This window comes from Notothenia coriiceps, unplaced genomic scaffold (genome assembly GCF_000735185.1).
Source record: "Notothenia coriiceps isolate Sejong01 unplaced genomic scaffold, NC01 NC01_scaffold00025972, whole genome shotgun sequence".
In the NCBI taxonomy this organism is placed as follows: domain Eukaryota; kingdom Metazoa; phylum Chordata; class Actinopteri; order Perciformes; family Nototheniidae; genus Notothenia; species Notothenia coriiceps.
Genome location: NW_011358673.1, coordinates 222503 through 234595, shown reverse-complemented (window position 1 = coordinate 234595; position 12093 = coordinate 222503). Strand labels below are relative to the sequence as shown.

At 44.0% G+C, this 12093-nt stretch overlaps 1 protein-coding gene across 2 annotated transcripts in view; it reads right to left on the bottom strand.

Annotated features, from left to right (window-relative positions):
- Nucleotides 1–12093, bottom strand: part of ldlrap1b (low density lipoprotein receptor adaptor protein 1b) — a 38638-nt gene that overhangs the window by 1876 nt on the left and 24669 nt on the right. Inside the window, exons 4-8 of one of the 2 annotated variants that reach the window (XM_010783888.1) lie at nucleotides 11580–11694; nucleotides 10362–10434; nucleotides 6770–6865; nucleotides 3830–3924; nucleotides 2480–2514 (exon numbers count right to left, since the gene is read on the bottom strand). In XM_010783888.1, the coding sequence (XP_010782190.1) occupies nucleotides 2480–2514; nucleotides 3830–3924; nucleotides 6770–6865; nucleotides 10362–10434; nucleotides 11580–11694 (414 nt within the window). Of the gene's footprint in view, nucleotides 1–2479; nucleotides 2515–3790; nucleotides 3925–6769; nucleotides 6866–10361; nucleotides 10435–11579; nucleotides 11695–12093 lie in introns of both variants that reach the window. The other variant, XM_010783887.1, reaches the window with a different exon arrangement.

Here is a 12093-nt window from a genome sequence, read left to right as displayed (position 1 = left end):
AGGCGGAGACACATAAAACACTTGTGATGAAGATGTGGACACACACTCAGGTTCTGTGGCAGTGAAGCTAGGTGATGGATCAAACTGTGGAGTGACAATGAGGAAGAGTTCCCTCCGCAATGTGTCTCTAATAAAGTTAAACAACCCTTGTTAATGGGATACAGCCTGAAAAGAAAGTGTGAAATTAAATGAGTCTTAATCAACCTGGATGAACACTGACATCCAGACACATGAGCGGTTTGAATAGTGGGTTGACTGTGGGGACAATGGAGGTGGAAGTTACTATGTCCAGTGAATGACATCGTTACCTGAGTAGGATTCAAAGCTATCCAAACTGCGGCTGGGGGTGCAAAGGAAACATCACAAGTCAGGCAACAATTCAACTCTTCTGAACGGCCTTGTAGTAAAGCGAGTGGATACATTTAGACCACAGTGCGACCTAATGTCTATATTCTTGTGCTTCAACAGAAAGACAAATCTTATGTATGTAAGGCCCATCTTCCTCAACGTTTGCCACACAGAAAACACATGCACATCAAACTGGCTTTTCCTCACTAAGATCAACAGGCACTTCAAAGCCTTGAAGGGGCCCTATTATGCCTTTGGGGTTTTCCCATTCGTGTAGATTGTTATAGGTTATTGTGCATGTCAATGGTCTGCAAAGGCTAAAATTCCAAAGTTCCCTCCAGAGGGAAACGCCTCCATTGGACTACTTTGTTTACTTCCGTAACATAGGGACATCAGTATGTAACCCTCGCGCTTCTATAACTTTGTACGTGAAGGTTTTGACATCTCTAAGTGGTTGAACAATCACAACAGCTAACCAATCAGAGCACACTGGGCTCTGGTTTCAGACAGAGGGTGAACAAAGGGGCTCCAGCACAGGCAGGATGAGAAAAACAAAGAGCTTTTTGAACATTAAAGTAAGTAAACATCTCACAGTAGAGGCACACAATACAAATACGAACCAGAAAATGTGTATAATAAAGCCCTTTAAAAGCTCTAACATTACATGGTGACAAACACCCCACGGCCAGCAGATGGCAGTGCTCTCTTTCAAATAGCAATAAAATAAATCTCAACACATGGATATATCTTAATCTCGTAGCAAAAAGTACAATAAAACGTCTTATTTAAGGAAATTCAATGTACCTCACAGGAATTAAAGTTAGGAATAGCCATGTTTAACCTCAGAATTAAAACTTTGGTCTGCAGTTATCTCTATTTTTATTGGGAGGGGGGGAAATGTGAGTGCATCATTTGTCACTTATAGTTGTAAATAATGCCTGTTTCTCTAAAGCTTAATAACATTTACACACATCTCTGTAATTTGTATCTGAAATAATATTGTGGCAGAGCTTTATTGAGGCAGGGCACAACTGTCCATTAATCCAAAGCTAATTTCAGTCCTCACGCAAAACTGTTTGCACCACACAGAACCTAACAGCTACCATCATTTACTATTCTCATGCACAGAATCATAAGTCTTCTCTTAATATTTAATAACTTTCGCTCTGACCCCGACTTCACCCAGTATATCAGCTTCTCCTGATGGACAAAGACTTCAAACCGGACCCTCGGGCGTCCCGAACTCATGTCCATTAGAAAAAAATCTACACGTGGATGCGTGTGTGCTTACGTTGGGAGCATAGTCATTAATCACATAGTGGGAGATTAATGGCGTTAGTGTGTAATTACAGTGTGCAGACAAATAATCATCTGATAACGGGGCTAAAATGGCCTCTTAGTGCTTGACTACAGATGCTGTGGAACCCATTTTCCCTCTCACTAAATGAAAGTGATAGAATTATAAGCCCACTTTCCAATTAGCAGAGGGAATAAAAGGCAGGGCCAGAGGAAATAAATGCACCAATAAACTGTCGGAAGAGTCCTTTTCTGGCTGTTGGAAATAAATGGCTTTAAAAGCACGGTGCGACGTGACAGGAGACCACCGCAGTTTATCTGAGTGTTGTAATGATTTAGACTCAATTGCAGCATAAATCCCATTAGACTCTATACAGATTAGTTTGTTGAAGGCATAGACAGAATTTAAGGAATTCCAAATCAACGCATACTTTCCTGTCAACATTGAACCTGCAAATTCTGAGACTTTCTCCTGACTTTTCTGAATTTATTCACAGAAAAAGTGTCTTTCCTTTGTAATATATATACCAAGTACTCTCAGCAGCACTCATTTGTAATCACCGTCTTTCTGAGCTCATATAAAATCAGTGTGTGGGCCTGAGCCGATGGTAAACGGAGCATACAGAAGCAGCATGACTCAGGGGGAGGGACGGCTGTGTCAGGGCCTGTAAACCGAGCCTTAGTCCCGCCCGTGGGAGCGTACCGAGGTGAACCCAGCTGAGGGAGAGGCTGGGTTTATTGTGAGAGCAGCCCAAGACCGCAAGTAGCTATTTCCAGAACAGCAGCCTGTGTGGCTGCAGCCTTTAGGGAAAAGCCAAATCTCACGTGTTCTCACCTTGAGAAAGCCTCGTCCAGACCGTCCTCCAACTCCTGAAACACAGAACACACACACATGTTGGTTAGTGATAACATTGAAGTCTCAAGAGATGATAAGTCTGTCCGGCAGTGGCTCAGTCAGTACGGGCTTGGACTGGGAGCTGTAGGGTCGCCGGTTCAAGTCCCCGACCAGACCTGAAATATGGAGTGTGGACTGCTACTTGGAGAGGTCCCAGTTCACCTCCTGCCCTGCCGTGGTGCCCTTGAGCAAGGCACCGGACACCCCCTGGCGCAGTAAAAAGCACGACCAATCATCTGAGCCGGCCTGGCTAAAATAACTGGATGGCCTACCTGCCTGACAGCCTTCCATCTCGTGCACAAACTTATCTCGTGCCCCCATTGGTCATGTGCGCGTTCGTGTGTGTTGGAGGAGGGGCTCTGTAAGGAAGCCTGAAAGAAGGGGCAGATTTTTTCTTCTGGTTGTGTACTTTCAAATTCTAGCGCACTCGAGCTGGTTTCTCCATTCTTACATACCCTACCTTTAAAAGTACCAGTCTACCCTCTGGACTTTGTCTGTTTGAGGATTTGAAATGTCAACCTTCTTACGGGTTGAGTTATTTAACTTACTTTATGTACACGTATATCAAGTACTTATCTCAGTTACTTACTGATATAATTACTAACATCACTTAACCCAAACCCAGATTTTTTCTGAGCCTGGATCATGAGTCGTGGCTGTGGTTCTGTCCACAGCCACCGGAGGATTGTTGACATCCATCTGGACCCATCTTCATCTTTTTCTTATACTTCTACAATGAGCTGTGGGGAGTTTATCCATTTCCGATGTGAGGGTCAAACGACAGAGGGTGTCGTATTCTGTACAGACTGTAAAACCCCCGGTGATAATGTAAAATGTGTGATATTGGGCTATATAAACAAACTTTGATTGATCTATTAAAACCTCATCAAGTAGTAATATAATGTTAAGCACATGTTTAAGCCTATCCGACTAAAAGCTGATGAATGATGCTAAAGGAGTGAGAACGTGTTGCACAAGAGCAGTCTCCTCTTGCCTCACACGGTCTCAGGGGGTTTATCTCAGTTACTTGCAGCCCACCACCTCTGTAGCTATGTGACCATTTGATAAGGCCAGCTCTGTTCAATAGACTATTGTGTGACTGTGCAGCAGCTGTGTAACTGTAGGGTCCACTCCTTTGGACACAACAGGTACCAGGCACTTCATTAATCAGTGTTTACTGCGTGTATCTCTTCTCGTCCCCATCTTATCGAGCCTGAACAGCTGAAACGTATTGACCAGCCCGACTCTTACCCATACAGTATTGTTGTTCTCTGTGGGATGATTATGCACCGTAAAGGGATCCGATTCAGTCTGCTTTGTTCCTGAGTGGACCAGCACCATGTTGGCTCCCTCTGCCAAGTCCAGAAGTGTTCCTGTGGCCACCTCTGGAAGGCAAAGCAAAACAAAGTAAATACATCTAAATGACATGCAAATAAGAATCAGTATCCTTTATTCGTCCCACAGTAGATAAATGTACATGGTTACAGGGGACAGTGCAGCTTAAAAGCAAAATGAGTAGAGTAGACTAACACTAAATGAAGAACACATTAAAAGTACACATTAATAAAGAAAATATTGAATATGTTTAAATTCAAGGTAAAACAAAATAGGTAGCGGCATAATAAAAGTAATTAAACATATAAAGTAAGTGAAGCAACCTTTCACATTCATCATTAGATTCCGAGCCTACAGACAATTGTTTAATAATGAAGTTAAATGACTTTTTGATGAGATCCTGCGATTATAATATTCATACTCATGCAACAGACTACAGCAGCACGCATGCGTAAAGTCTATGCATCTTCTCTTCTTCAGCCACTAATGCACCTCAGCGATGCAGCCATCTGTGGGGTGTCATTTGTGATGAGTGAGTATGGAGAAACCTCCTGACTTGCACGCCTTAAAAAGGTGACACCACTGATCTGTAATCAGATTGACTTGTAATGGCCTTGCCCGATGATTAATATGTGTCAACACTAATTTCTGTCTAGCCTTAAGGCTAATGTTGTCCATCGAGTGAACAGTAAAAGCTCAATGATTTGTACTGTAGCACCACAGCAATTCCCTTGGACTTGTCCGCTCTGTCAACACTGAGCTCTAAGGCATTTGGAGTATTGTGCTGTTATGAAGAAGGCAATATGGTGGGACTAGAGCTGTCACTCATGCAGAAAGAGAGGGGGGGGTTAAGACTCATATGATGGTAATACCCCTCAGAGAGCAACTTGCTAGCATGTTTAACTACAGCTACAAGCAGTGGTCGCTTAGTGTAACGCAAAATAATGAATTGGCAATCATTTTAAAATATGGATTATGTTTCCGAGATCTTTTTTGCATTAACAAGCACAACAACCTATATAACACTCTACAGGAAAGAGAGCCATTCCAAAAGCAGAATAGGGCCTCTAAATAAAGTAAATTATACATCTGTTGATTTGAGACTGTTATTCGGACAAAAAAAATCTATGTGAAGGTATAACTATGGTTTCTGGGGGATTGTCAAAAGCATTTTTTGAAATTGTTGACGTTTTATATAGTGAATGATTAATCGATAGAAAGCAGGCTGAATCGTCCATAATGCATTTGTCTTTCTTTGTTCCTACAGAGAATGTATGCTGCTGCCAAGAGAAAAAGCTCTGCACTGCTCTGAATCTTTCATAAAGGTGCTTGTGTCGGCACGGTCCTTCATGCTCATGCAACTGATCAGATATTCTCCCACTGGTGATCATGATCATTGAAGGCCAAATGCATAATAAAAAAGTAACGAAGCTTTTAAGACAAAGAAAAATACTATGAATAAACTCTTTGTCTGCAAATTGTTTATAGATGTATTATATACGTTTTAGTTGCATGCCTACATGTAAGCCTTTAAAGAGAAGATAACAGATGGGATGATCAGGCTAAACCCCCGACCAATCAGGGCGACACCGGAAGAAGTGGTTTCCCTTGCTTGTAGCCTCTGTGAGAGGCCTGGCGCCAGGAGAGAGCAGAGGGTATTATGTCTCATGAATACATCTGACTCACCTCTGACAACACAACTGACCCTGAGAGTCTCTCTGACTCAGTGGCATGCCTTTCGATCGGCCAAAGTGAATAAATGGTGCATAGGAGCAGCTTTCTGATAGCTCTAAAGCTCGGCTGTCCCCAATCTTTGCTTCAGGAAAGGATGGCAATGCTCAGCCTGTTTTGAAAGGCACTCAGCAGCTTCTACCGTGTATAACTCTGCTGTACAATTACGCCAATTTGCTGTACAGAAATACAATCTGCTGGCAGCCAAACGGCCCACCGTACGGTCAGTGGGATAACGTTTCTCCAATAACGCACACCGAGCTTCTCTGTCGCCAGAATCGTTTTCTAAGTCCCACTTTACGACTTCTCACCAGGGGATCATCCTTACAACCCGTGTGGGCCACAGCCCCAAATAAAGTGTCAGATCAGATTTATGATGAGAGATCACTCTCTGGCTGGAGGCCACCTGGCGGGGCGGGGGGAGGAGCTCAGCACAAAGCTGATGTTTTTAGAGGTTTTTTAAGGCTTTTCTGCTTGAAAAAGAAACTGTACAGTAACCGCTCATGTGTGAAAGGGAAAAAGGCACAAACAAAACAGGAAAACAAAGAGAAATGAGAAATAAGTGAACAGCCATTGTGCCACTGGCATCAAGATGCTCCTCATCTTATTGACTCCTGGAGCGAGGGCAATACATGGAACTAATAATGCCTTAAGGTTGCCTGGCTAACTGGGCGCCAACAGCTTGTTTAGAAAGCCTGAGCCACGTCTAAAATCCTGGAAATCTCAATTCATCTAATCAAACAATGGCCTCTTTCATGCTTTCCATGCAAACAGGGCTGTAATTGTGCTTCTAAAAGGAGAAAGAATATGGTTGTTTTTCCGTGAACAGTTCTCTATTGTTGTAAATGTCACGGGGATTGGTGAACCAGGATTTGTTTTTAATGGATCCACAACACGGCTTTCAATTTTCCTAATTAAAACCACCATCATCGCCATTATCATTACATAAATAGACCGCTGAAAATGTCATTTGCTGTTTATTGCAATGAAGCTAGCGTGAAAGAATAACGCAGATTGTTGTCAGCTGACCTGCATCCTCAATAGAAGCAAACCTTTGACAAGTGGCTGATTACTCTTCCCTCCCCCCCCCGAGGCTACGATTCCTGACAGAAAGGGCGAGGGAGGGGGAGAGAGAAAGACGTGATGATGGGTGACATGACTCACCTCCTCCCTTCAGGCTGCCCAGGCTGGCCGAGCTGTCCGACTGCGAGCTGCTGGCTGCTTCTCCGTCCGAACCCGACTTCACTCTCTTCTCTTTGTCTGTGTGAGGGGTGGAGGAGGACAACAAGCAGTCAGTCAAACTGTGAATCAGGAGCGTGTAACCACAGGGTGATACTTAAGGCGCTGTTTACCTTTCTAGCTGCTTAAAATGTTTCTCTAACCAAGCATATCACGAGTGTATACAAATTAGCGGCCGTAAATTGGCAGACAAGGCCATTACTCAGGCCATCTGCCAGCTGAAACCTAGAGGGACCTCGAAAGATTGTAACACACAAAGCAGTAAATACATTAAGTGCAGCATTTAAATAGAGCAGGCATGGCATCTGGGTCAGAGGAATAATACGCTGCAAACATTCTCACCTGCTGAGAAGAAGGCTTTTCACCAAGTGCAAGTGACAACAGCTCTCATTGTATTTCACCCTCTCTTAAACTCATTCTAGAGAAGAGGGATCGTATTTATCAAGCATTTCAGAATGTCTCCTTGGAATTGCACTGAAGGTCAAGCCAGGACTTAACACACGTGTGACTCATCTGTAAAACTTCCCCATGGAAACAAGTCGTACTCTGTTTAATAAGCCTTTCAGTTACACCCCTTGTTAACGGTTGTTTTTTTACATAACGAGTGAAAAAGGTTGTGTCATACAGTCTTGCATTGAAAAATTTAACCCATATCATCAAATATAATAGCTACATTATTTTTTGAAATAGCCCAAATACAAATGATACGAGACCCTATAAAAGTATTTCACCCATTTTAATTAAGTTACACCTAATCTCACTGAGGAGTCATGTGCATTATGGAGGCTCATAAGGGCCATGAAAGTTAGATTTATTACTTCCAAAGTGTTTGGCTCTGACAGAATAATCTCTGTTGTGCAGCTGCATTTTCCTCCTCACAATAAAGCGTAACATTGTGAGGGAATCCATTTCTGCTGAGGCAGCATGGTCCTTGACATCTTTTAAAAAGTCTTCAATATTCTTGTGAGTAACCTGTGCGTCCCAAAACACCCTCCTCCCACTCTCTGAATGAATACCATCGTCTCTAACAGGTTAGGACTCTTCTGCAGTGAGTGTTATAGTTTTCTGCATGTACATGGTCTGCTCCTATTAGTGGAACACAAATGCTTCACCCTGAGAAAATAAGGCCAGTTAGGAGTAATCACCTGCTCTTGCTTGATCAATACAGACACAGTCTACTCACAAATGCATCTTTACACTATGTCTACTTACTAAAACATCACCTTTCCCATGGTATGAAGGCTAACACAGGAAATACCTTTTGAACAACTGTGAACTCTTACCGAAACAGAAATGCACACTCACTGTAACTCAAGCTTCCTATACTGTAAGTACAGATTAAATGTCCATTACTGTTTAACGAGACCTGCTTACAGCAAGGAGATTGTATTTCATCATCATCATCCTATCTCTAAAAAAAGCACCACATCCAATTTCCCATGAGCCCAGGTAGCCAAGTAATGACAGTGTTACACAACTTTCCCTGGAGCGACTGTATCCCCCCTCTGCCTCTCCAGAGCATCGTATTTCAGCCAGCTAAACATGGCAGCAACATACACATCTGCTCAGTTCAAAGCCAGCTGTAGTGTTTACAGTGAATATTCAATGAACACAGATTTATGAACACATGAGAGCAGTAATATACAGAGGAATGTGGGTCAGGAATGCATGGTGGGCTGCGGAGAACCACTGTGGGTGTCGGAGGAGAGTCGGTAAGAAACAGCAGCAGTAAACTAGACACACAGTAGATATCCCCTCTTCCTGCTCTGATCCTCCAGGGTCTTGTAACTTTAATGAAACAGACTCCAATGGATTTGTCCCCCTCTCCCTATCTCCCCTTCTTCTTCTCTTCTACTGTCTTTGTGAAAATATCCTTCTTCCCCCCGCCATAACCCCACCAGCTTGACACGAGTTCTCCTTCACCAGTGACACTGCACTGAACTGGGAGAGAACAGCTCTGCAAATGTAACTGCTTAGTAGGCCCGCTTAGAAAAAGAAGAGCGCGAAGAATGGCGAGGGAAGGGAAAAAAAAGAAGAAAACTTAAAGGGTGATAGAGGAGGCAGCAGATTTAATATTCAACTCAAAGTTACAAACAACCAAATGAAGAGGCGTGAGGAAAGGAGCCCATGGCCCTGATGTTGGAGGACAAATAATCCCTCCCTTAGATTGGAAATGTGCATCAAAATACACCGTAGAAGAAGAACATGTAGGAATGTGGAGTGAATAGAAAAGGATGTATGCAGTGCCAGTGTGTGTCTCTAAAGAACGGCATAAATAAACTCGCCTTCGCGCTGCGACAGGATCAATGGCACTGACACTGAATCTGCCAGGGGGTTGAGCTCCCGCTGACACACGCACACAATCATTTTCCTTTCTCTCTTACACACCCCCCGTCCCAGAAGCCCCCGCTGCCCCGCCTTTTGCCCTCTCTCCTCATCAACCATCCCCCCCCCCTCCTTCTCTCCTAGCCTCCTTATAAGAAGCAGAAGCGAGCGCTGTGATGGGGGGGGGAGGAGGAGGAGAAGGGGAAAGAGGAATAACTCCACAAAGGGGGCGGGGTCAAGGTGCCAGGTGCAAAACAAGACAAGACGGCAACAAAGGAATAAATCACGAACAAATTCAAAAGGGCGCCTTCGACACTCGTGGAGAAGATTGGAGGGATGGGGGGGTGCAGAAACCTGTATTATGTGAGCTGCTCATTTACACTGGAGTCATACATGCAGTAAATCACATGCGTGTTCTGCTGAGCTGTACAGAGGAATGTGTGTGACACCAGGCTTACAGTGCACTTTGATTGCCTGCTGTGTCCACGGAGGTGCCTGAACATGCACTGTCTGCTTTTTTCCTCAGTGTAGTCTACTATTAAAATGAATGCCATTAAAAGAGGTTGCATGCCTCACAAGTCTGACGTGAAAATATAAATATGTAATGGAGGAGAAAAGGAACATGTTTGCACTTCAGATGAAACCCATCTGAGGGAAATCCCAGCCTCCCACACGGGTGAGTCCTGCTCTCACTGTAAAAAGGAAGATTTACCTCCTGTCAGCCCACCTCTGCCCCGGGCTCACCTTAACTCCTCTCCACCCCCCCGGTGTCGATATCCAGATGACTCTTTAACCATGACTGAGCTGCCTGTAATAAAGAGGCTTCACTAAACTAAAGCATGTCTCTCTGTTCTCAGGATAATGATTGAAGCACTGTTAGGGCGACGTCTTTAATCACCGGGGACATTCCTCTACTGTATGTGAGGGTTTGAGGTGAGAAGTCAGTGAATAGTTCTGCAGTATATCACACGGGTCTCTTGGAGGTGTCAAGGCTGAGAGCCATTTTTATCTCCACGTTGTTTAGAAAACATCGGGATAAAAAAAAGACAGGATCTTTGTTTGGTTACTAAGACGGAAGACACACAGTGTGTACAGTAAATGGAGAGACTGACAACGGCGGGGGGGGAGAGGGGAAGGAACATTTTCACTCCTCCGTCACACTTCTCTGGTTGTCTGGGGCGACCATGCGTACCTTCCTTGGCAGCCTGCCAGAATTCAAACGCCACTCTGAAAGCCTGAGCCACCGTTAGGGTCACCGCCTGGGCCTGTGTGGGGGGGGGGGGGGGGAAAGGTGAAGTCAAAAAGGGAAGATGAGTATTCAAAGCTTCCACATACAGTAACACTACAGGAAGCTGTGACAACTGTGCTAAAAACAGGAAGTGACCGCCAACAGAAGAAGTTCCTTCACAGATACTTGAAAAGGAGGAAAAGAAACCCGTAGGCTCCATGACGGGTTGTTTATGTAACAGGGAGGATACGTGGCCTTTCTGCCAGAACTAAATTAGTGAGGGGAAGGAAAAGGAGGGAGTGGCTCCCTCGTTCTGCAAACCTCCAGGGATGGAGAGAATGCCACAGGGGGATGACAGCCCCCCCGCCCCTTTAAGTTCTCCCTCCGCGCCTTTCTCCTAATACTTGGACATTTGCATACATATAAGTAAAGTGGTTCAAAGTGGCAGATGTACTGAGGTCTCTCTGCAACACACTGTATCTGCATAGAGTGCTTTCCACACACTGCCAGGAGCAATAGCTGTGTGAAATACCTGAATGCAGAATCCTGCACCGTACACAATCTGCAGCTACAGCCTGAAGCTGTTCTCACTTTACATTCATTTATATGTAACCCATGGCATTAAATGGATAGTTCAAGGTGGTGGGCAATTTGATTTCTTGGGAATTCGTTAAAAATATATATGGCACTTTGGTTTGCTCAATATGAAGCCACAGCCAGGAGGTGAATAGTTAATACAAAAAGGAACATAAGGTTACAGCTTTTCAGAACGGTGGGAAAAACTAGCTACCAGAACTAATAAATCATACTTATTGACAGGTTACTTTTTTGTTTATTCTGCACAAATACACAATGTTAATACAAGTTGTGTTCTTGGTCTTGCATCATGAATAATTAACTAGGGAGGTATAAAAGTGCTGATAGGAGGATTGTATTGGCTTCAGTTGGTAAAGAGCCAGGATACCCATTTCCCCTTGATCCCAGACTGTATGCTAAGCTAACCTGATACCTGGCTGTTGCTTCATATCTAAAATACACGAAGGTGATATGAATCTTAGTCTTGGAAAGAAAGCAAATGTTCAAGTGTTCCTTTATTTAGAAAGGGGGGAGATCTGGTAACAGCCTACTGTGCACACAAGTGGTGTTTCAGGTACATGTAGACGCAGAAAATCATTTACGTACCATTTTTCTCTTTGTGCAGAGGAAGGCATGACACTGCAACGTTTCGTTGTGTTGGCTCTGGACGATGTAGGCAAACACTTTGTCATGTATCTTGTCCGCTGTGCAATATGATATTCTGAGAGGGGGAAAAAACACACATTTAATAAAAACTGCAAGATTTAAAGAGTCGTGCGGGGCCATCGTGCAACTTCATCTGCACTAAGCCGTTAAGCTAGTCCAAGCAATCTCATTTAAAAACTGTTCCATCTAGCAATTCAAAAAAAGAGAATGCCATTCATGAAACCAGCTGCACGCACAACTGTTTGCAGGTAGGGCTGCACAATGTCGTGTATTTGAACTGAACACGTGTGAGTGGACATCTGTGCGATTTCCCAAAAGGGATGCAGTTTCAAACAAGTCGCTACATCACACTCCTTCTGTGTCCACCTGCTTCACACACACACACACACACACACACACACACACACACACACACACACACACACACACACACACACACACACACACACACACA